General features: G+C 44.0%; 3 protein-coding genes across 4 annotated transcripts; 2 read left to right on the top strand and 1 right to left on the bottom strand.

Annotated features, from left to right (window-relative positions):
• The first annotated feature begins 429 nt into the window (after nucleotides 1-429).
• LOC133889459 (MADS-box transcription factor 32) lies at nucleotides 430-3,581 on the top strand. The gene is made up of 6 exons (XM_062329974.1): nucleotides 430-769; nucleotides 895-961; nucleotides 1,086-1,289; nucleotides 1,462-1,503; nucleotides 2,695-2,770; nucleotides 2,884-3,581. The coding sequence occupies exons 1-6, from the start codon at nucleotides 579-581 to the stop codon at nucleotides 2,892-2,894; spliced, it is 591 nt and encodes a 196-aa protein (XP_062185958.1). The 5' UTR covers nucleotides 430-578; the 3' UTR covers nucleotides 2,895-3,581.
• Nucleotides 3,582-10,706: 7,125 nt separating this feature from the next.
• On the top strand, nucleotides 10,707-11,259 carry LOC133884926 (non-classical arabinogalactan protein 30-like). The gene is made up of 2 exons (XM_062324536.1): nucleotides 10,707-10,827; nucleotides 10,958-11,259. The coding sequence occupies exons 1-2, from the start codon at nucleotides 10,707-10,709 to the stop codon at nucleotides 11,257-11,259; spliced, it is 423 nt and encodes a 140-aa protein (XP_062180520.1).
• A 2,667-nt stretch (nucleotides 11,260-13,926) lies between these two features.
• Nucleotides 13,927-21,255, bottom strand: LOC133919660 (protein SPA1-RELATED 4-like). 2 transcript variants are annotated; one of them, XM_062364121.1, is made up of 7 exons: nucleotides 20,101-21,252; nucleotides 19,863-20,020; nucleotides 16,316-17,261; nucleotides 16,094-16,240; nucleotides 15,662-15,973; nucleotides 15,128-15,187; nucleotides 13,927-14,443 (listed from the first exon to the last, which is right to left on the bottom strand). In XM_062364121.1, the coding sequence occupies exons 1-7, from the start codon at nucleotides 20,650-20,652 to the stop codon at nucleotides 14,255-14,257; spliced, it is 2,364 nt and encodes a 787-aa protein (XP_062220105.1). In that variant the 5' UTR covers nucleotides 20,653-21,252; the 3' UTR covers nucleotides 13,927-14,254. The 2 variants fall into 2 exon arrangements, with proteins under 2 accessions (XP_062220105.1, XP_062220112.1); XM_062364128.1 differs by lacking the exons at nucleotides 13,927-14,443; nucleotides 15,128-15,187 and having other exon boundaries at nucleotides 15,679-15,973; nucleotides 16,071-16,240; nucleotides 20,101-21,255.
• Nucleotides 21,256-22,391: the final 1,136 nt, after the last annotated feature.

Here is a 22,391-nt window from a genome sequence, read left to right as displayed (position 1 = left end):
AAGCCCAGAGGTCATGTCTCTACTGCTCCATCATACGTACGCACGTACTCGGTACACTTCGTACCCGAAGCCACTACTGTATACTTGTACTACGTCGTACCAGTACAACGTAGTATGCAACAGAGACGACAGGAGCAGCCGACGACTGCATTGATAGATCGATCCACTGCCCTCGACACGTCTCCGTCGCTTCACGCACGTCTCATGCATGCCAGTCCAGCCGTGCTCCCTCCACCCCCTGCATGCTTCAAGGCTGCAGCTGCAAGCGACCAAGCAACCACGGGCACGCACCACGCGACACAAAAGACTAGCTAGCTAGAGACCTAGAGCTTAGACTATCATGTCTAGCTAGCAAGGACCACGGTGCGCGCTAGCCTGGCCTCCCCAACTGTTACATCCCGCGAGCCGTTGCTCACAGTGCATGCCGGGCTGAGTGAGGTAGCTAGCTCTCGCGCGGCGCGGCCAGTCTCGTTGCTGGTGGTAGCGATTTCCTTATTCTCGCAACGCCTCGGTGACGGGGAGGGTGCTGCGGCGCCGCGCGCTTGCAAGTCTGGGAAGGGGGAGGCTGGCCGATCGAGATGGGGAGGGGGCGCAGCGAGATAAAGCGGATCGAGAACCCCACGCAGCGGCAGTCCACCTTCTACAAGCGCAGGGACGGCCTGTTCAAGAAGGCCAGGGAGCTCTCCGTCCTCTGCGACGTCGACCTGCTCCTCCTCCTCTTCTCCGCGTCCGGCAAGCTCTACCACTACCTGTCGCCCACCGTCCCCTCGTAAGCCATAATCACCGCTCTGTCGGTCGCATGGATTCCTTGTTCCTAGCAATATCTAGCAAGTGCATGAATGCATGCAACGTGCGTACTTGATTGGTGTCGTCTTTCTTTCCTCAACTTTGCAGCGTTAAGGAGCTTGTCGAGAGGTACGAGGCCGCGACGCACACCAAAGTTTGGACAGACACCCGGCAGGTAATAGTGCTTGGGGTAAACATACTTACATGCATGTGCAAATTGCTTTGTGCGTTGTACATATACGTCTGACGGAGGCTGCTCGACCGCGAATTTATTCCGGTGTTCTTGTCATGAGCAACAGGAGAGACGCGCGGAGCTGGAGCAGGTCGGCCAGATGTGCGGGCTCCTGGAGAAGGAGCTGAGGTTCATGACGGTGGACGACGGGGAGCAGTACACGGTGCCGTCGCTGGAGCTGCTGGAGCACAACCTGGAGGCGGCGATGCACAAGGTGCGCCGCGAGAAGGACCGCAAGATCGGAGGCGAGATCAACTACCTCGAGAACATTGTACGTATACACTACAGCCACACCTCCATCGGCCCATGCCTTGTATACTCCATACATGACCTGAACCAGTGCTCTGACTGCACCTATGTTATCAGTATTTGCTACCCTGGTTTTCTGACAGATGCATGGTTCTAGTGACGGTCCTAATAACTGTTCTATTCTCCATATGCAGATCAGGGGACGGCAAGAGGAGCGGTACGGATTGTGCGATGAGGTGAACAATAATCTTTTGCCTCCTCTGCCGTTAAGTTATTAGGCCCTTATTTCATTTTCACTATGTTTCCTCATATGCAAATGACAAATATCACACTACACACGAGTGTCTCTGCACAAATATACCGTGATTCTCAATGATGAGTCAGACACACTGAACGCCGATACTGCACTAGTGCTGAAATAGAGCCGTTCTGCCAGTAATCCCTGAACGGCTGGATAGTCCAACTCAGGTACTGTTTGATAGTAAAACTTAGAGACACCTGCTATTTGCTAGCAGTATTCGGGTTGATGTGTGGCTACCAAATCGGCTTCCAAAACTAACAAATCTATTTTAAGAACTAAGATACTGACATGTTGGCTACAAAATAAGGACGCTTCTAGCTGCACCGAACAAAGAAAGTAGCTAGAAAAGCTATCTCCCTATCTACTACCTCTATTCTCTTGTACTTATCGTTTAGGATATCGATACAATCTCTAATAAACATGTTTACTTATTACTTTTGAATTCTAGAACGACATCTATTTGAGAATAAAGGTAGTAATATTTTTTTCAAAACAAACTAGCAGAAGAACTATCTGTTATATTAATAACCTACCTAACTAATGTTGTGAGGAAAATTAAGTGGAGAAAAAAACAATCCCTCACAACTTATTTGAGAAATTTCTGCCTAATCATTTTCAAGAGAGGACTTGATATAGAGGTGTTGTGTATACATTTTGTAGCACGAATAGGCATTTCTTTCTGCGCGTGAAATAGGATGATTCTATATAAAAATAGCAGTCCCTTCGTTTCGGAGGAATCATGCATGCGCTGCTCATGGTAGTGTCACGAGCACTGCTCCATTACAAGGCACAAAGTGATGCAACAATCGCCAATCTAGAAGATGCAGACCCATCCATACAATCCGTTCAAGCTGAAGGTGGAACAGCTTTCGCTTTACTACAGTTCAAGCCACTGCATCAAGCTATCTACAGGGGTAGCTCATGGAGCCTAGCAAAAGTGAACAGCTATTCTTGGCTTTGAGAACTTTTTTTTTTTTGAACAAGATGGCTATGAGAAGTGAGAACTATGACCATGTGGTTGCTTCTTTCTTCTCCAAGGATTTTGGAAACCCTACTTTGTCCTTTTTCTTTCCCCCACAATGATTTACCTAGTGTCTGATTTTCTTATAATTTTGTCTGTCCAAAGCTTGCTCATTTTCAGACCCTGAAAGACGAGGAAGGAGGGTCGAGCTCACCAAGCAACGGCTTGGACCTCAAGCTGGGTACGTTCGTTCTGGATTCGTAGCTTCTGAGAGGTTTACTGCATTTTTCGGGTCCTGAAAGTTCAGCCTGATTATTCAGTACCTAACCTGAAGCTTTCTGCAAACATGCGCAGGGTTCAACTAGGAACGAATGGAAGCAAGGAACGGACGGAAGCTCGAGGATGGATGAAAGATTATGCGCTGTTTCTTAGTGCTGTTTAGAGTTTCAGAATCATGTCAAATTAAAAGTTTCTGCAATGTCTCTTGAGGCTACGTGAACAATATGTCTGTAGGCTGTGGCAAGATTTGAACTCTCCTGTAGTTTTCTTAGAACAAAACAATTCCCCGCTTGGCATAATGTATTAGGCTGACAATGGGAGAAATTATCTTTAGTTCTAAACTATTTCTTTCATTTATCTTATCTGCTACTGGGAAAACACTACATGATCGACGGGAAAACAAATGAGATGCCAAAAACACCACAAGAAACCTTGCAGATCAAAAACAAATCCTCGTTTCCGACCACCACAAGCAACACCGACTTAAATCTCTGGAGCGAAGCAAAAGAGCGCGCACAGCGAGAGGAGCTCAGCAAGAACGTAGCAATTGTTGCTAATCACATTTCAAAGATCATACACGTCGAATGATCTCATCACTGCTCCCAGGATTAATCAACCAGAGGCAGGAAAAGGCGCAAAATCGCAATAAGAAAACAAAGTAGACTCGAACAAAAGTAAGAACAAGCCAACAAAACGCGACGCAGAGAAATCGAGAAAACAGGAGGAGGAGATTAGGGATCAAGGACATCAAGGAGTCCGCGATTCCGCCGCACAACGCCTCCGCTGGTTTAGCTTCGGAAGTCAGCAGAGCACTGGCCTTTTAACGGCGGCTATGCTACAGATGATGGAGCCGAAACCCTAGTAGGTGTGGAACTGTAACCGTCTGATCAGAAGTCGATGGGCAAGATTTTGTTTCCGGCAAGAACGTCATAACTGGGCCAAGCCCAAAGTGTGTATTGGTGGCCGAGGTTGGTAGTAGCCTACTAGGCACAATTCCAGAAATTCTAATGTACACACTACGTATGGGCCTGCTCGAAATTTCAGCCCAAGATTTATAGCCCATAATCAAACATGGATCCATTTTTTTCCGGTGTGAAATCTTCAAATTTCAGCTAGAAGTTTTACAAACTGTCATCAAATCAGAAGAGTGAAATTTCATAGCTCACATAACAAAACACGCTTCATGAGCTAGATGCATTGGTATTTCTGTACCGGGGTAGTGTTCGATTTAGATGCATGCTGACATGTGCTTTGACAGACGCATGAGATGCATGCTGACATGTGCTTTGACAGACGCATGAGATTATCTTTCCACGACTGCCCACTTTTATCTACTTTTGTTTTATCTATTGTTCCGCAGATCCGATCTCTGGGGAATTGACTAACGCCTGTGGCGGTGTGACGGTGCGGCAGTAAGATTTTAGTTACAGTTAGGAAACAGTAACCGGTATCCAGCCGTAATCGAAAATGGACGGTTATCGAAACGGTAACCGGTATCCAGCGATAACCGAAAATGCACGGTTATCGCGATAACTGCTCGAAATTCGGCTAAAATTCGCATAAAATTCATTTGCTAAAATTTAAAATTGGACAAAAAATGCCAGATTCTCCGTTCGGTAATCAGTCGAATCGGACCAGTTACCGAACGATTTTGGCAACTAACCGAACGGTTTGTAAGAAAACCGAAGACTAAATAACCAAGCGAATTTGATCTAAAATCGAGCGATTTGAAGCGGTAACCGACCGGATGAACTCGTAAGCAATGAATTTCTAGGAAAATAAAAAAAAACATAAAAAATAAAAAATAAACTAGTAACAAATATGGCATGAGATTTGCTATATTTTGTTTAATCAAAAAAAAAAATTGGCATGACATTTACTATATTTTAGAAATTTTCAAGGCAACAAATAGATACTAATACCAATACGAGCATGACCATATAATTGTTTCATCGAATATATGTATGCATTACATATGTAGCCAACTCAAATTAATAAATATGTCGAATTATCCATAAAAAAAGCTAAAAACATAATCACATGACATCCATCAATACTTACCAAAGTGATTATCGATGCTTAAAATGTAGTTTGAATAGTATCTATGCCATCTGCAACCTACGAGATAGAAAAAATGAGTATAATACCATGGTATGGAAATAAAGTAGTTGCAGAAAGTAAATTATCATCATCTTTAGAACCACCCGCTTAGGGGCGATTAAATTCGGCTGTATTGTACTCCTCGATGGACATGAGCATTATCTGTTGTGTAGATAGCAACTCTGCCTAAATTTGTCCCGTCCATGCAGAAGTGATTGACCATTGTCCTTGCAATATAGCATAAAACTGAGAGTCTTTTCACTCATAGACCCACTGAATAGGAGGCTCTGACTGAGTATCGGGGACAAGATAGTGGTACGGATACGATCCAAAACTACTCTCCATGTCATAGTTGCTGAAATAGCTCCCACTATCTTGTGGTCCATCATGGCCACCCTGTATGACATGCTTTTGTGAGGATGGGGCACCGTGGTCATGGTCTTATGTGGCATGTGAAAACTGACTCTCACAAGTGAATTGTACGGGAGCAATAGCCGAGAACGGGCATGGAGGAACATCGCTGCTGTTGTTCGATTCTTGATAAGTTAGGCTCTTTGGGTCACTATCCATACTCTCATCATTTTGCACTTATCTTTTGTCCTTATCCTTAATCTTCTTGCTCTTCTTAGGATGCGTCATTTGCTTCTTGCTCTTTCTGGTATGTGTCACCTACCACTTTAGCAGCCCACCACTGTAAATCTTGTGGGTTCGTTGTGTCTGTCACCAGGTGAGTTGGCAGGGGTATGTCACTGTCTGTGTCCTCCTCATCAAGCTCAGGAGCATCATTTGATCTACCGGTCTCCATCTAGTCCTGGAGTGGATTGTTCTCCTCATTCAATGTGAGCTTCATAAGCTGCTGAAATGGATCATCATTAATAGTCGACCTGATGTATGCATCCAAATTGTTATGTATTCTCACGTTGTAGTTGACATATATCAACTTATGGAGCTTCTTGTAGCTTAAGTGGTTGCGAACTTTCGTGTGGATAAATGCAAATGTACTCCAGTTCCTCTCACACCCACTAGATAAAGCGCACTGAGACACTAGGCGCCTAACAAGCATTGTTAATGTAGGTATAGACGAATCAAACATAGACCACCTTACACTACAAGTAGGTAAAGTGATATAAGGTTTGGAAAAGTAGATAAAGTGATATAACGATTAGATATGTCAACGCAATTCATACCAGGTTGAGTCCTGCCATCACAAGCCACCCGTGAAGCGAGCGAACCTGCGAACGACAGAGACTTTGTCCGATATATTTTAACCTCAATAAGTGCTTTCGCGGCAGTACTAACATCGGGCATCCTCTCGAATGCCTCCCGGAGATCTTCGACAAGTTTGGACCCATGCCATACGCGTAGTGCGTGCAGGGGTTCAGTGCGGTCGCTGCAAGTTGATGATCGAAGTATTAGTACATAAGCATTAGAACCATAAGCATTAGTACAATAAGAATGCAAGTGGTAGATGTGTATCACCGGCATTCATGTAGGTACCATTTGCTAGATCATGCATTCTGTGATCGATAATTGCCATATATTTTTCAAAAGAATCTCTATTATTGTGATACAACAAATCGTACTCCTACTTGACAATGGTGTATCTCAGCAGCACCTCACTCAATGTTGGCACCTTGTCTTGATCAAAAAATCGGAGGAAGGCATACAATGGCTGAACGGAATCGATAACCATTTTAAGATTGTCTCACTGTGGTAAGCTGGATAGGCAACTATGTGTATATCTCCCATATCAGAACTAATGTAGCGAGACTGCTGGAGCTCACTAGATGCCATTCATTGCATGAACCTATCCTTTCGGTATAGAAAGCTTTCAAGAAAAAGATAGTTTGTGCCAAATCTTATGGCATTCCACCTCACTAACTCTCCACCAGTCGTGACCTTCATCATTTCATATAGTTTTGAATGATTGTACAGCTATCGCGATATGGATCTTGCACTTTGAATGATCATGTCGTGTTCTCTAAATTCACGAACTGATTTCAACAATTTAACCAACTGATTTCAACATTAAATTGATCGTATGCGCCACACAAGACTGACACGCGATAGCAGGATATTCTCTTCTGAGAACCTGACGGGCCTTCTTATAGTTGGACCCGTTATCATTCACGATCTGCACAATATTTTGTGGCCCCAAATCATTGATCACTGCTCTTATCTCCTGCATAAACGAATCAACCAAATAAATATGCAACAATTGAAATACTATGTTATCAACTTAGCAAAATAATATACATTATTCAAATACTTTGCATCTTGACTATAGCCAGTCGTATCTACGGACTTGTGAAAAAACACACAACCATTGCAATATAAGAGGAAATTAATAATACCCATGTGCGTCGGTCCAGTCCACGAATCACACATGATGGTCACACCATACTCTGGTCATTCTAGCTTCCACTTGTCAAATATTTTCTTCAATGCACTCTCGTTCTCGTCCAGGTACTTACCATCTATATCCCGGCCTGTTGGAGATGGTACACCCTCACCTGTTATAGAACAGATGGTCATAAGTCAAAAAGAAAGAAATATGACAATAATAAATTCATTACAAACTTAACCACTCACCCCATTTCTGTATTTCTTTCACTGCAGCAACAAAGAATGCATCATCCGCCCTTCTACCAGAAATACCTGAAGTGTGAAAAAATTTGAACCATGCCAAACCAATAGCTTCCTTCGCTTTCTTTCCTTTCGCACTCCATGACACGGTGTCAATCCTCGGTTGCACGGGGGCTTTTGCTACAGCAACATTATAATCTCTGACACTTGGTGGTGGCTCCCTTGTTGAAGATGCTCTCCTGAGCGTCCTCTTTAACACAGTACCTCCTTTGTCACTTCCACTGCCACCTCCATGCTCATAGGACTCACCTGCCCTCCTCCTGAACTTTTTCTCGTCCCTAGACTGAGCCATGACACACTGCACCTGTTCCTCTTCCGTGTCCTTATTATCGCTTGTCAAATCTAACTGAACTCTTGCTGACTCTCGCCTTCGAAACCTCTCCTCAGCCTTTCCGTTCCTCTTATCTCTTGCCCTATCCAACTAACATACGAAATAATCACGCACATATAGAGGCACCCTATCGCAATGTATAGCATTCGATCCGTGCCCTGCCAAATGTTCTTTCAACCTTGTGGCACCATCACCTTTCTTTTCCTTATTGCAGTAATTACACCTAAACCCAGGGGCCAAATTGTCCCCATACTACAACACCACATCTCTATCCACCATCGATTAGTTTGTATTGTCTCTGTTGGAAGAAGAAAACTCAATGGTTAACCTATTAATAATTATGTCCATACATGTTAAATTGATAAACATGTGTTGTCATGTTGCTAGTCATGCATAAATATCTCAAAAACAATTAACTTGACCGAATATTAACAACATTTGCCAATACAAGGTAACAACCGTGCTCATCGGGCTAAAAACCGACGCAATAGGGTCGATAACCAAGCAAATCAACCACTAAATCGTCCTAATCGACCACACAACGAACTGCCACCCTACTAATAACGATTACTGAACATAATACACGAAAAATCATAAGTAAATGGTAGATAACCGAGCGAACCAAGCACTAAATCGTTTGAATTGACCGCATAATGAACTACCGACCACCTCAGCACGATTACCAAACGAATAACACGAGAAATCGCAAGTAAAAAGGCGGTTACCGAACAGGAATCCTCGAAAATTGCTCGGTGTCAGGGACTCTGTGCTGCTTTTCGAAGGCGGATGGTAACCGCTGAGATGCGGCTAGTTACCGATGTTGTTCGCTCGAGAATCGCAGCTTAGATGCCAGATTTCCTCCGGAGTGCCGCGGATTTGGCCGGCCAGGCGATGCTGTGGAGAGATGCGTGGGGAAAGTGCTCTATGCCCAGACCTGACCAGAACACCAGCTGCCCTTATCCCTTTTAGCTGGGCCGAAATGGGGCGATTTCATTGTGCATTCGACCCGTTTCGGCCTTTTTACCAACCACCGAACTTTGATCAAATATTTGGTGATGCAAACGATATGTTTTTTGAAAATTCTTTTCACAGATAGTCTTAGAATTACCTCTTATTTTTTATGGATTCTTTTATAATTTTTTTGAGTTTTTTTTTCAAAATTGATTTGAACTTTTTGAATTCAAATTTGGTTACCGATCGCATTACAAAACCAAGTCGGACCAAGAGGGTCGGTTACCATGCATTTCGAGCGGTAACCGAACCCTGACTATTGAGCAGTACGACAAGTATAATAATACTGAGTTTGCTAAATTTCAGGAATTTATACGGGATTCCAAGTCGCCCATTTATCCCAATTGTAAGGAGAAATACACACGGCTATTTGGGGATCTAAAGTTTCTATAGCTGAAGGCAAACCATGTTTGAACTAACAAGAATTTCGAAGCATTACTTGATCTGCTAAGGGATATGCTACCGGAGGGAAACTTGGTGCCCGAGGACGTTTACGACGCGAAGAAGATAATTTATCCTTTATGACTGGAAATAGAAAAAATATATGCATGTAAGCAGGATTGTATCTTATTTGATGGAGAGTATGCAGAGCTGAATCAATGCCCCATGTGTATGAAACCCATCGATATAAGCGTAGAAATGACGGTGGTGACGGTGATGGAGGAAGAAAAGTAAAGGCTTTCCTAGAAAGGTGATGTGGTATTTTCTGTAATTTCCCATCTAAAACGATTGTTTACCAACAAAAACAAGGTCTAATTGGTGCGTTAGCATAAAAAGGTCGTAAGAACGACGTAATGATACGGCACCTGACGGGTTCTGCTCAGTGTCGAACCATTGATTCCATATTTGGCTTGTTTGCTGAAGAATTAAGAATTATTAACAATCCGAGCAAAGGATATCAAATCCCCCGATGTTTGTTCAATACAAAACTATTCATAACTAATTTTAGTAATTAGTTTAATTTCATGATAACATGATATTGGTTACATGTCCGGTTATATAGGATTATAAGGCTTCTTTTTTAGACGACAGTGCACTTCCGGGAATTTGACAACGAATCGTTGAGTTTATAATGTCTGAAGTCATCAACCTACACGATTAATTCCACTATAGGAATTCTATGTCATGAGGTCTTATGTAATATGAAGTGATTATAACTTTATAACTTGTGATTCTGTGATGAATTGATCGAAACTTTGTAACATTTGCGATTCTATGATAAAGTGAGTTCTTATATAAGTGTGTCGACATGAATATGTATGTATTGCTGTTGTTTACAGGGAGAAGACGTTTGCCAAATCTTAGCTATGCTCCAGGATGCAGCCAGAAAATCGGTGAAACCTGAAGGGGGTTGAGGTCAATAGTGACGGATATATAAAGACCAATATCCGTCACTTATGACCTACATATAAGTGACGGGTAACCTCGTAATCTGCCACTGATATGTTTCTCCTAACACATGAGAGATGTACATCAGTGGCGGGTGAATACCATTAACTATTTGGTCACATAAGTGATGGGTAAATTGATAACCCGTCACTTATTTGAACACATAAGTGACGGGTAACACATAACTCGTCACTGATGTGATTCTGCCCAATACATGAGAGACACACGTCAGTAACGAATTATATTTATGACCTGTTACTAATGCCTCATCAGTAACAGGTCAAAATCCGTCACCGATGATCTTTCATCAGTGACGCGTTTAATGTAATAAGTATATTATCTGTCACTGATAATAGTTATCACATATCCCTAATGTGTTTCTTTTTTAATATAGGGCTGCTTGCCATTCCGCTGTTTGTCCATGGGCCTGCCCTGGCCGCTGCCGAAACTGAACTTCACCATCAGCGTCGAGGGCGTCGTCTGGTGCAAGAGCTGCCGGTACTGCGGCTACGTCAAGTCCAAGAACACGTCGCCTCTCCCGAGTACGCATGCAGTCCCTCCCTGAAATCGTCTGTGCAGTGCTTAATATATTTGCTGTAGTATGCGCGCGTCCTTACGTACAGGCCGGTACGCTCCTCAGTACATGCACCTTCTATTCGTATATGCATGCAGATGCGGCGGCGCTGCTGCGGTGCCAGCGCGGCAAGTGGGCACTGTCGGTGTGGAACACCACGGACGCGCAGGGCTACTTCCTGATCCAGACGTGGAGGCAGGCGGCGCCCTTCACGAGCAAGGACTGCAAGGTGTACGTTCCGCGGTCGCCGGCGCGCCGGTGCGGCGTGATCGTCAAGCCTGCATGGAAGAAGGGGTCGCGGCTCAAGTTCCGCAAGTTCGTGACGCTCTCCGACGGGCTGCAGGCGCGCTACTCGGCCAGCACCTTCATGTTCGCTCCACAGAACCCCACCAAGCGCTAGGGACGTGTTTGGATGCCTGCACGTGCGGAGCAGCACGCCGGCCTAGCTCCGCGCGTGCAGGCGCTTGCCGTTTGGTTGCCTGCATCTTCACTCGAGCCTGCATTCGTCCGTGCGTTTGCACCTCCCCAGCCTGGCCGGCGGGAAACGCCGGAATGACCGTTTCTCCCGGGCCAGGCCAGCCACATGCAGCAGATTAGCGTTAACGATGGATAATTAGTAAATATTAGCTCATATTAGTACATTTTAAATTAGATTAAGTTTTAATATGATAAATTAAGTACTATATAGTGTATTTATGCAAAATAAATATCATGTTAACACTTGTTTTTTTTATTTCAATCTCATACAACATATACTAATGCGGGCAACCAAACACAATCTCTTCTCAGCCAGACTGAGCATATACAGCCAACCAAACAGACTCTGCTGCATCTCCCCAGCCTGTCTCAACTCAGCCTGTATGACTCATACGAGTCAGCCTGAGGGCATGCGGGCAACCAAACAGACCCTAGGTGAGGGCTCGCATGCAGGGGCTGTGCCATGTATGGCATTCCTGTGAGTTCAGCGTACTTACTACAAAACATCATATATATATATATATATATATATATATATATATATATATATATATATATATATATATATATATATATATATATATATATATATATAGCGTTCTATTAATATCAGTTCAACAATAATCGATACTGAAAACGTATTAGTTTCAGTTCAACAGTAATCGACACTAAAGACATACCAGTACCAGTTCTTAAACTCCCGAGCGCGAACAATGACTAAGGAGCAAAGAACCGGCACTAATACATCAGTGCCGGTTCAGACCACGAAGCAGCACTGATACTAGTCACGAACGCTTGTTACTATCATAGTTTATCTTAAAAAATTCATAACTTTTTTACATGAAGTCGAATGAGAAAAAATTTATATGAAAATTATAGCTCTCGATGAGATCTACAACTTTATAGTTAAAACCTTTTTAATTTAAGATCATTTAAATGTCTAAATAATTATAATAAAGTTGCAACAATGATCAATGATAGCTCATATTAAAAAATTCATAACTTTTTTAACACATAGTCGAATGAAGAAAAACTTTATATAAAAATTGTATCTCTCGATAAGATGTACAACCTTTTCATTTGAGATCATTTAGATGTCCAAATAGCTATTCAAATGTTAGATCAGAAGATGTTAAAATGATTTATTATGCTACTATATTCATGAATGGATAATAGCTGAGATGATTAGAGGGGTTACGCGTGCACATAGACTATGAGGTCTTGAGTTTGAGTCTTGGTTGCCACATGCGAGTGAATATCGCGTGACTTGCGAATGTTGGTGCGGTTGGGTGAGCAGCCTTTAGTCGGGTGTCTTGATCGCGAATTTTTTTAGCTTTTTCGGCGAAAAAACGTTGAATCGAGATCGAGACTATCAATACCGGTTAGATCCACCAACCAGCACTGATATTGATTTTTATGCTGTTTTTATACCTTGCACTGATAGTCAATGACTATCAATACCGAGTAATCCGTATCAGTTTAAAACCTGTTACTGATGATGATTTTGAACCGACACTGATAAAAAATTTTCAGCAGTGACGTGTGCCACCTGCAGTGTGATAAACGCAAAATAGGTATTAGGTGTTTACAGGGGGAATAATTATCGATGTAAAATCGATCTGGGCATAGGATAATGCTCCTACTCCAATGCGCAAAGCTATCTCTTTAGAAAGTTGATGTCCTCTTCGTGTCCATCTTCGTGTCGTACTGCGCGAGAGGAGTTGGAGTCCATCTGCGGCTCCGTGCACATTCATAGCTGGAGCAGGTTGGCAACCGATTCGTCAATGTCTAGGGTCTGCTGCATCCAATCGCGACGAATCCTGATTTACGCGTCAGTCATGAATCACTTTTTTTAGATAATGGGGTAAGTATTGTTTACAGGTGAAAGCATGCGGTTCATCTCCACCTTACCAAAAGAAAAAAAAAGGCGATTCCTGCAATACGATTTGCATTTATCGCTCAGTCCTGTTCAGGGCAACTACGGAGCAATCTCACAGCGCTGCCGAAATGACGAACGGCAGTTAAAAATTCCACGTTACTAGTGGAGTTGCCTTTCAAGATAAAATTATGAGTGGGTGAACATAACGACTGTACAGAGTCTTCATCATTGACAAATCCTCTGTTCCTTTGAACAACTCGTCATGCGTACAGATGAACGGAGAATTCCCAAGATGCACGGGTACGTCATGCATGGAAGTGGAACTTTTACATTTTGACCCTTTTAAAAAATATATTTTACCAATAAACCTGTATAAAAATATTTTTTGAAAATAGATCCTTTTGCAGGGCGCCATGATATTGATCTTCTATTTTGAACTTAAAAGATTATTAGTAGCTCACAGCGTCAAATATTATGACGTCGTAAAAATGATCCATTTTTCAACATTATTTCTCCATATATGCATACAAAGAAAAAGTTTTTAAAAAAGACCAAATTCTAAAAATTCCATTGCATGGAAGATAATCAGGTTAAAAAATACTCATCTCTGGTTAAACAGATGTGGATCATTTTGTACTTCTGCACTTCACGCACTACTATCGCAAGAAACACAAAGGTAATCGGAAGGAACGCAAGAACAAAAGCCTGATGTTAGGTAAAAATTTGGATTGATTGCCTATACAAGTATACCTCGAACCAATGATGTACAAAACCTTTCCTTCTGGGACCCCCAACACCTCAAATTATTTTCCTATATACGCTACTTTGCTACCACGCTAACCTGTAATCCTATTAATTAATGCTAAATCTGTTACATCTGCCACCCCTCTACCAAACTCCTAACTTCCAACTCAGCAACTCTGTTCAAGTTACACTTCACCCTGTTGGCCTCTCTGCATTCCCAATACACACACCCTTGGTAAGAAGCCAGTCCATTTCTACTCGAAACTGGGCACACGCACACTCCAATGGCACGGAGTCAGTCCATTTCTAAGATCTTAATGTTTCCGCTGGAGTTAGCAGAGAGAAGTGTTGAAGACTGCCCTCTCCAACACACGCATGAAATGAACTGCGATGGATCGTCAATCTCATGGCCTGATATAGGGTCTGCGACGTTGAACTTATATGCCAAGACTGGCATTGGAAATTCTTTGTGGTAGACAAAAACCTGCGATACAGTAAGAGTGTAAGACAAGTTAGGCATTTCAATTGTAAAAAGGCAATGGAGACATATACCAATCTATCAAAAATTAAAATGCACTAAGTTCCGCTGAGGTTATCCACACCAATCACCAAAGTTCAATGTCAGGAATTCCAATCCCATTCATTTCTCTATTGACACAGCAAATGCTTCTTAAAACTTGGAAACTACAATGCCCACTCAGTCACAACGGAACACTCATTTGCATTCCATCTCAGTACTTTGAGTTCATCCTTTTTACATTAAGTGAGTACTGAGTTCATCCTTTTTACATTAAGTGATAACTTGAAAGTTCAGTTAGCTATGCTGCTCTGACTTATAAAACAACGTGCAAGTAATTTATATGAAAGCTGTTCTTATCTCTCTGTATGCTGTATGCACAGGCATAACATGTGTCGAGCATGAGTGACGTGAACTAAACCAAATCCATTAACACACCAGCAGGAAGATGTGCAAAATACAGATATGAAGGAGTTATCTATCAATTAGTAAACATCAGCTTCTTCGCAACAATCACAATGTTGACAGAAGTACTCTACCGAATGGCTTTATATGAAGGCTGATAGAACTCTACTCGACACTGTAACTACAAGTCAGATATTGAGATATCCCGTGTAGAAGTTGGTGGTAGCTTAGCCTTAGAATGCGTACCTCATTTGTTTCAGAGCCAGTAGCAATGTACCCGTCAGAAATGGAAAGGCCAACAAAGTTCTGGTCAAAAGATTCAACATATATAAGTAAATTTGTCACTCAACAAAATCATGTTTTCTTTCAGCACAGAAAGAAATCATTCTATATATCCATGGGAAGCACATGAAGTGAGTAACGATTTAAGACTGTCAAGCAATCTATATATCTATAAACAACTGGTGGTGGGATTCAAGTCACCTCCTTCGCACATTAATCCGTAAAAAGAAGATATAGCTGTACAACATATACAGTTATGTCTTTAATCAGAGGCACTATAGTTGTACTAAGTATAGCACATGCAATTGTTACAGTAGTTAGTAGTATACTCCATAGGTATTAGAATTTCATTGCAAGTACAACTGTATTTTCAAAACTAGCTGAGTAATAACGTGGGATATTCTACTAATTAAATGTACAGAAAGATAAAACTAGACAATAATCAGTTGTACAGCAATATTATGAAAAGATAAGAAATACATGTAAGTGCTATCTAACCTTTGTATTTGTATGCCCTGTAAATGTTTGAATTGGACTGTCAATTATCCTTCCTGGACTCATAGACAGGTCCCAAAGCTTCAATGAATTGTCAGTAGACGCAGATACTATTGTTGACGCGTCTAGATATTTCACATAGCTTACAGTTTTTGTGTGTCCAACTAGTGTACAATAAGGAGCTCGTATGTTTCGAAGATCATAGCAGTAAATTTTGTGATCTGCTGAGCCAATTGCAATGGAGCGAGCAGAATCAGGTTGAAATTGCACAGAGCACACATTTGCCCTTGTTCTAATAGTGCCAACACTCCCAGCCTGCAAAGTTTATGGAAATATGTTACAGTAGTGGAGGAAAAACAATTCTGTGATCACATATATAAGTTCAATAACCGCAGCTCAAAAGCTGACATACAGTAGGTGCAAGAATAAAATTGCCTTATTCATATCCCACAGCTTCACACAACCATCATCACTCCCACTGACCAATTTTGTTGGATCCACAATAGAGAAGTCCACCGACCACGCACGCCTCTCATGCTCCCTCATCTCAACGAAAACTTGACTCCTAGTAACATCCCAAACCTGAAAAGAAGGGTCTATTATGATAATTGCATCATCTACAATTTTTTTTAAAAAAACATGCCAGAAGGAGCTTACCTGTACGATACCCTCAAAATCACTAGATGCTATATGGCTCTTCATATAACTGTTCCAGCAAATACTACTTAATTTTGATCTATTAGACATCTCTACCACAGGATAGTGAATGTCACGATATTCATTTACAATCATATTATACTCAAACACTTTTATCTTCTTATTTACACCAGCAGTTGCAAAAAACTCTCTATCCCGGTCGAACCCTGCGGAGCATACTAAGTTTGATGAGTTCAGCAAATCACAATGCCTCAGTTCGGCCCGAATTTTCAACTTACTGAACGACAAGTACTTGCACAATCCCTCAAGAAAAGAGTTCACCCAACCACTTTGCCTTCTACCATATTGTCCTTCCAAAGGAAAATCATCTATTGAACTCCCCTCAGTCCCAACAGCTGAACCAGTAGCCCTCTTGACAACTTGATGACAACTATTTATTTGGTTGCCAACTTGCTTTGCCAACTTGGACCTTGTTAGAAAGTAAGCTGTTTCAAGTTTTTTGAAGTTCTTCATCAACCTGGAGCTTTTTGACAAAACACTTTCCTGGATTAGCACAGAGGATGGCACTGTTCTAGAGCATTCTTCCAGACTCCGATTCTGTTCGTCCATGTCAACACCTTGCAGCTCAGGTCTGGAACGCTTCCTGGATCCACAATCACTCTGATCTTCAACAGTTCCAGAGCACGCCTCTTTATCAAAATCAGATGAGAAGTTTCCACAATGTCCAAGAGCTGATTGCTGGTGGAGTACCTCATTGATATCAGAAGAGAGAAAAGTAACAGTGTCCTGCAAATTGTCTGCTATACCCTGCTTTCTTGTCTGCAACTGCTGAAGAAAATCCAGCAGTAATTCTTGTTCTTCTATTTCTTCACGTAACCTAAGTGCTGCTTCATGCTCTTCCAGGTTATTCCGCGATTGATTAAGGAAATCACTCTGTAGCACCTCACTGTCAAACAAAAGAGAACAAATGTAACCTCATAGGAAAACACAAAGCTAATCTATTGATATGTAGCTTTACTGTCCTAATTTTTTAAAATAAATATCATCGTAGAAAACTGAAGATCAACAAGCATGGCATGAATGGAAAATACTACAAAACATTATTCTTTCTTCAGACAACAAATGCTTGTACATGTTTAAAAAAAATAAAAAAATAGACAAGGCAATGAAGATAAAAAATATATTTTTGATGTTAGCCTGAACTTACTCCAACAATGGTCTACTGTCCCAAAAAAAAAAGGTCTTTATAGCCAGACAATAAAGATCTTCTGAGAAAATAAAGTAAAAACACCCTGCATTTTCTACTGAGTTCAATTTACTAGAACCAATATGTCATGTGCGAGAGTCAAGTAAGATAGGAGATAAATCGGTTTAGATAAATTAGGAAGGAAATAAATTAGAATTAGAATTAGAAGTCAAGTCCATATTAAGATAAGTTAGGGAGTCCAGATTAGTTAAGATTGGAAAGAGCTAGATTCAATTCGGAATTAGGAAGGAGATAAGTAGAGTTGGATTCGGATTGAACTCTGTTAGTTAGCCGGCTATATATAGTTGGCAATAGCCGTGTATTAGGGAGCAAGCAATGAGAATTAATCTAGTCTCCCTTTATATTCTAAATCTCCCTCATCTATAGTCTAAATATCTTGTCCCTAGCAGCCGACGCTGCTCGGCTATCCTCCTAGTGGATGTTTATCCTTATTATGATTTCGGGTCATAACAACTTGGTATCAGAGACCATGGCTTCTGGTATTGAGAACGATCGATTCCAAGCACTTCTTGCCGAACAGGAAGCAATGTTGCACAAGAAATTCCCAGATGGCTTCACCATCATCAACAGTACCCTAGCCAACATCAAGCAACAGCTAGGAGAGGTGGTTCAGCAGTTGGCCACCATGTCCTCGCGACTTTCGATGGTGGAACAGTACTTGTTGGACGCTGCCAACCAACCACTGATGCTACACAGTGGCACAACCTCCAGTGTATCGACGCCTTCGTCGGTGACAACCATCAACATGTCTAGTGTCCTGCAAAGCGATATGCCATCTAGTGCAGCGACTCCTTCACCGATGGCAACGCTACCAGCAGTCACCGCCATACCACGCCCGCCTCCATTGCCGCCCGCCACAAACATCCACCAGCTCCAACGTTGTCTTTCATGGGATGGCAAAGACATGCATCAGGCACGACAAGGAGGCTCATATTTCAGTGTCTACCAACAACAGCCACATGAATGTCCTTGTCTGTTCAGAAGACAGATGTCATGTATGTGCTGGCCTGCACCTTCCGTTACGTCGTGCCCCAACATATCACGCTGGCGCTACAACCGTTCGTCAACATAGGGATTTCAAGGGCTGCAACCATGGCTGCCACGCTGCAGCTCGAGGACAAGCTGCTCAAAAGGAGCGGTGTAATGTCATGTGCGAGAGTTAAGTAAGGTAGAAGATAAATCAGTTTAGATAAATTAGGAAGGAAATAAATTAGAATTAGAAGTCAAGTCTAGATTGAGATAAGTTGGGGAGTCTGGATTAGTTAAGATCGGAAAGAGTTAGATTCAATTCAGAATTAGGAAGGAGATAAGTAGAGTTGGATTTGGATTGGGACTCTGTTGGACGGCTATATATAGTTGGCGATAGCTATGTATTAGGGAGCAATCAATGAGAATTAGCTAGTCTCGCTCAATATTCTAAATCTCCCTCATCTATAGTCTAAATATCTCGTCCCTAGTAGCCGACGCCGCCTGGCTGTCCTCCCAGCGGGTGTTTATCCCTGTTATGATCGTTATGATCTCGGATCATAACACAATATTACACATTGATAGCTCACATTTCGCAAACTAGTTGTACTGGAAATGTTTTTCACATGAGTAAGCTAGAGTATATATCTCTAAAAGAAGCAAATATTTCAAAGATGCAAAGAATTGTGCAGACACTTTTTGCTGCAATGGAGACATTTTTTTTTAATTGAAAGTAAACATGAACCATGAAAAGTATCAAAGCAACAACAGCACAGGATAACAATGTAGCTGAGTAATAGCAAACCAGCACAAAAGGCCTGCAAGCTCATGGTCTGATGGTTAGTTGTTATAACTTTTGAATTGTTTGTTGCACTTATTCTAAAAGTGTAACTTAAACAAGAATGTCCAATCTAGAATATGCGGTGCATTGTTCATAAGTTCCACTAATTTTTAATTGATGATAACAACAAATCCAATGATTGTGCTAGTGCCTCATAAGGATTGCAGTGTCTTTCTCCTGATACCTGATTTAGTAGCTGAATTTTCCAAGGCAATCTTGATCTTGGAACAACTCCATGCTAGCAATCGACCGTGTCCCATGTTTATCAAACCCCATGTATTCTATCATGTAAAGTGTGCCGCCACACAGCACATGTACTAGGAAACAAATGCAGTGCTCAGCTTTGAGGAGAAGTACTACTATATACTAAACTATTTCCTGTTGTGCAATGTGATTCAAACAACACCCTAGCGCACCCTTCTCAGTGTCAACGATAATATACTCACGCACTGAGTAAATGACACCCGACGCACCTCATCTTCGGTCTGGTTTCTGGCACAGGGTGCATAAGCAACTGGCAGAAGGATGCTTCCTTGGGCCATTTGTGCAGCAGCTGTGGCGGCAACACACGATCCCGCAGGTTCGCCATTGCCCGCATCTTCTCCTCCACAGTTTCGAACGTACAAAACAGCTGCAATCCGAGTAGCAAACATTAGCGACTGCAAGAATGATCCGCAAAATAGAAGCGTTCTACATGTGAAGCAAACGCACCTCGAACAACAGCACACCCAATCTGTACACGTCGGAGGCGAAGGTAGAACCACTACCACCGCTGTCTTCCGCCTCCTCGGGGCTGGTGTACCAGTTGAGCTCCATCGCCAGCACGCTCCTCAGAGGGAACGCCTTCCCGCCGCGCACCTCCCCACGGCCGGCGCCGTCGCCTCGCCGCGGAGGCGAGGCGTCTGGGTCGGCGTCGTCGGAGGCGTCGGAGCCCGAGCACGAGCTCGAGGCGTCGGAGCCCGAGGCGGACTCGATGAAGGCGACGCGGGCGAACGGCGGTGACACGACGAAGCATGACGGGCGCGCGCTGCCCACGACCACCCCCTGCGCGTGCGCGATGGCCACCGCCTCCGCCACCTGCCGGAACACGTGCACACACTCCGCGGCCTCCACCACGCGGCCCGGCCGGTCCAGCCACTCCCTCAGGCTCACCTCGCCCCCCTCCTCTTCTCGCCCTGCCCCTCCTCCTCCTTCCTCCGCCGCTTCGCCGTCCACCTCCCCCCACCGCCGCCCGCCGCCGCCGGCGTCACGGGAGGCCTCCATACCATACACCCCCACCACTCTACCCCATGGCCGGATCACCTCCGATTCGCCGCGTCCTCCGGCTCCACCTACTGCTCCCGGAGCCCCATCCAAGCCAGCAACGACCGCTCCAAACCGCCTCGGAGCAGCAAGGAGATAAGGATCTGAAGCACCCGCCGCAGCCACCTGAGCCCGCCCGCCGCACAAACGCGAGGTGAGAGGAGTGGAGTAGAGGCGAGCAGCGCTCGCCACACAATCCCCGGGGCTCTCTCCTCTACTGCTTTATTTCGCGTCGCCTCGTTAGCCGCCTCCCAGCCGCACAACGCCCGCGACCCTTACCCTCGAACACCTCGCCCCCAAACTACCACCAGTTCGAAGAAGCAGCAGCAGCACAGCCACCAGTCCAGCTCCCTCTGCCTGTAGCTTACCTGCTACAGTAGTACGTGCTGGTACCACCGCACTAAACACCAAACCTAACCAGAGAGACGAACCAACGACGAAGCGATCTTGACGCCACAAATTTCTCGCCCGCTCGCTCACTGCGGGGGAGAGAGAAGGCGAAGTCCACCACCAAGTCGCAGGCGATTCCCAAAAAGATTTGCCTCGAACATGAGAGCAGGATCGAAACCGAGCATTTAAATTTTGAAAAGGCCGCCTCCGGTGACGTGGCCCTTCTAATAATGGAAACCGCCGGACCACCGCAAGACGGAAACCGTTGTCCCACGTGGCGCGTTACTCTATCAGCTTATGACACCGGGGCCCGCAACACGCGCCTGGTCCACCGGCCGGTGACTCAGATCCGGATCGGTTCGCGTGGGAAAGCACCGTCGCGAAGTGGATCAAAAGGGCGTTGGTTTTCCCAAAAAAATGCGCACATAATTAAAAGTGGCAACGGAACGAACCCAACCAATTGACCCGTTGGGTGGCCGGTCGCTGTCCGTGGGACCGCGTTATATATTCAGCCTCGGAGCCCATCCGTCAGCGGGCGTCCAGGCGGGGGTCGCGGAGCTTCCGGCCAGTCGGGCGTCCAAGCGGGCACGGTCGGGGGCGTACGTGGCACGACGGCGGCCACACGTCGAGCGGTGGGGCGACTCGGCTCGCGGGCTACGTCTCCGCGCCACAGGCTTTGCGCCGGCGGAACCGCCAAAAGGGCTCGGGATTAGCCTAGTTTAATGGCGATCTGGGGGCAGATCAGAGGGCCGCCCCGGAAGTGGTAAGCTCGCGGGGTTAGATTAGATTAGCGGGAGCACGTTTTGTTTCTGTTCTGATAAGTTTTTTGCTGAGCGGGCGGCATGATTATTGTGCTCTGCACTGCCGCGCCGGGGCGGGCGGGCGGGGCTCGTGCTCGCGACAGGCCGGGCCGGCTTCCCATGTGAAGCGCACAGTGTGACAGCGGCGCCGGCTGCGCAAGTCAAAGGAACGGACCACTCGTTCAGTCAAAGGAACGGACCATTCGCTCAGTCGCTCGCAACAAGCAGCGGAGATGGCGAGCTTAAGGGTCCGTTTGGATGGCTGGACCCAGCCGTTCGGGACATGGCCATGTTCACAAGTTTGGTTGCACTGGAGAGCGGATGGGGTGGCCGAGTATAGGGAAATATACCTGTAGATATTTGATGGTTCCGTCTGGCCTATTTGGCTAGAATGCTCGTCCATGTACATTACATTTTTTATTTAACTCACAATTTTATTTGAAAGTATAAAAATAGTCTAAATTTTTTAAATATTTTTATGAGCAATTTAAAGCTCACTAGCAACCTATT

This window comes from Phragmites australis, chromosome 1 (genome assembly GCF_958298935.1).
Source record: "Phragmites australis chromosome 1, lpPhrAust1.1, whole genome shotgun sequence".
Lineage (NCBI taxonomy): Eukaryota > Viridiplantae > Streptophyta > Magnoliopsida > Poales > Poaceae > Phragmites > Phragmites australis.
The sequence above is the reverse complement of the archived record's forward strand: the minus strand, read 5'-3'. Positions and strand labels throughout refer to the sequence as shown.

Coding starts and splice junctions, on each gene's coding strand:
- LOC133889459 (XM_062329974.1), top strand. CDS start 579: ATGGGGAGGGGGCGCAGCGAGATAAAGCGGATCGAGAACCCCACGCAG. Junction 770..894: donor CTGTCGCCCACCGTCCCCTC/GTAAGCCATAAT, acceptor TCAACTTTGCAG/CGTTAAGGAGCTTGTCGAGA. Junction 1,290..1,461: donor TCAACTACCTCGAGAACATT/GTACGTATACAC, acceptor CTCCATATGCAG/ATCAGGGGACGGCAAGAGGA.
- LOC133884926 (XM_062324536.1), top strand. CDS start 10,707: ATGGGCCTGCCCTGGCCGCTGCCGAAACTGAACTTCACCATCAGCGTC. Junction 10,828..10,957: donor GAACACGTCGCCTCTCCCGA/GTACGCATGCAG, acceptor ATATGCATGCAG/ATGCGGCGGCGCTGCTGCGG.
- LOC133919660 (XM_062364121.1), bottom strand. CDS start 20,652: ATGGAGGCCTCCCGTGACGCCGGCGGCGGCGGGCGGCGGTGGGGGGAG. Junction 20,021..20,100: donor TGGGTGTGCTGTTGTTCGAG/GTGCGTTTGCTT, acceptor CTCGGATTGCAG/CTGTTTTGTACGTTCGAAAC. Junction 15,188..15,661: donor CAGGGCATACAAATACAAAG/GTTAGATAGCAC, acceptor TCTTTTGACCAG/AACTTTGTTGGCCTTTCCAT.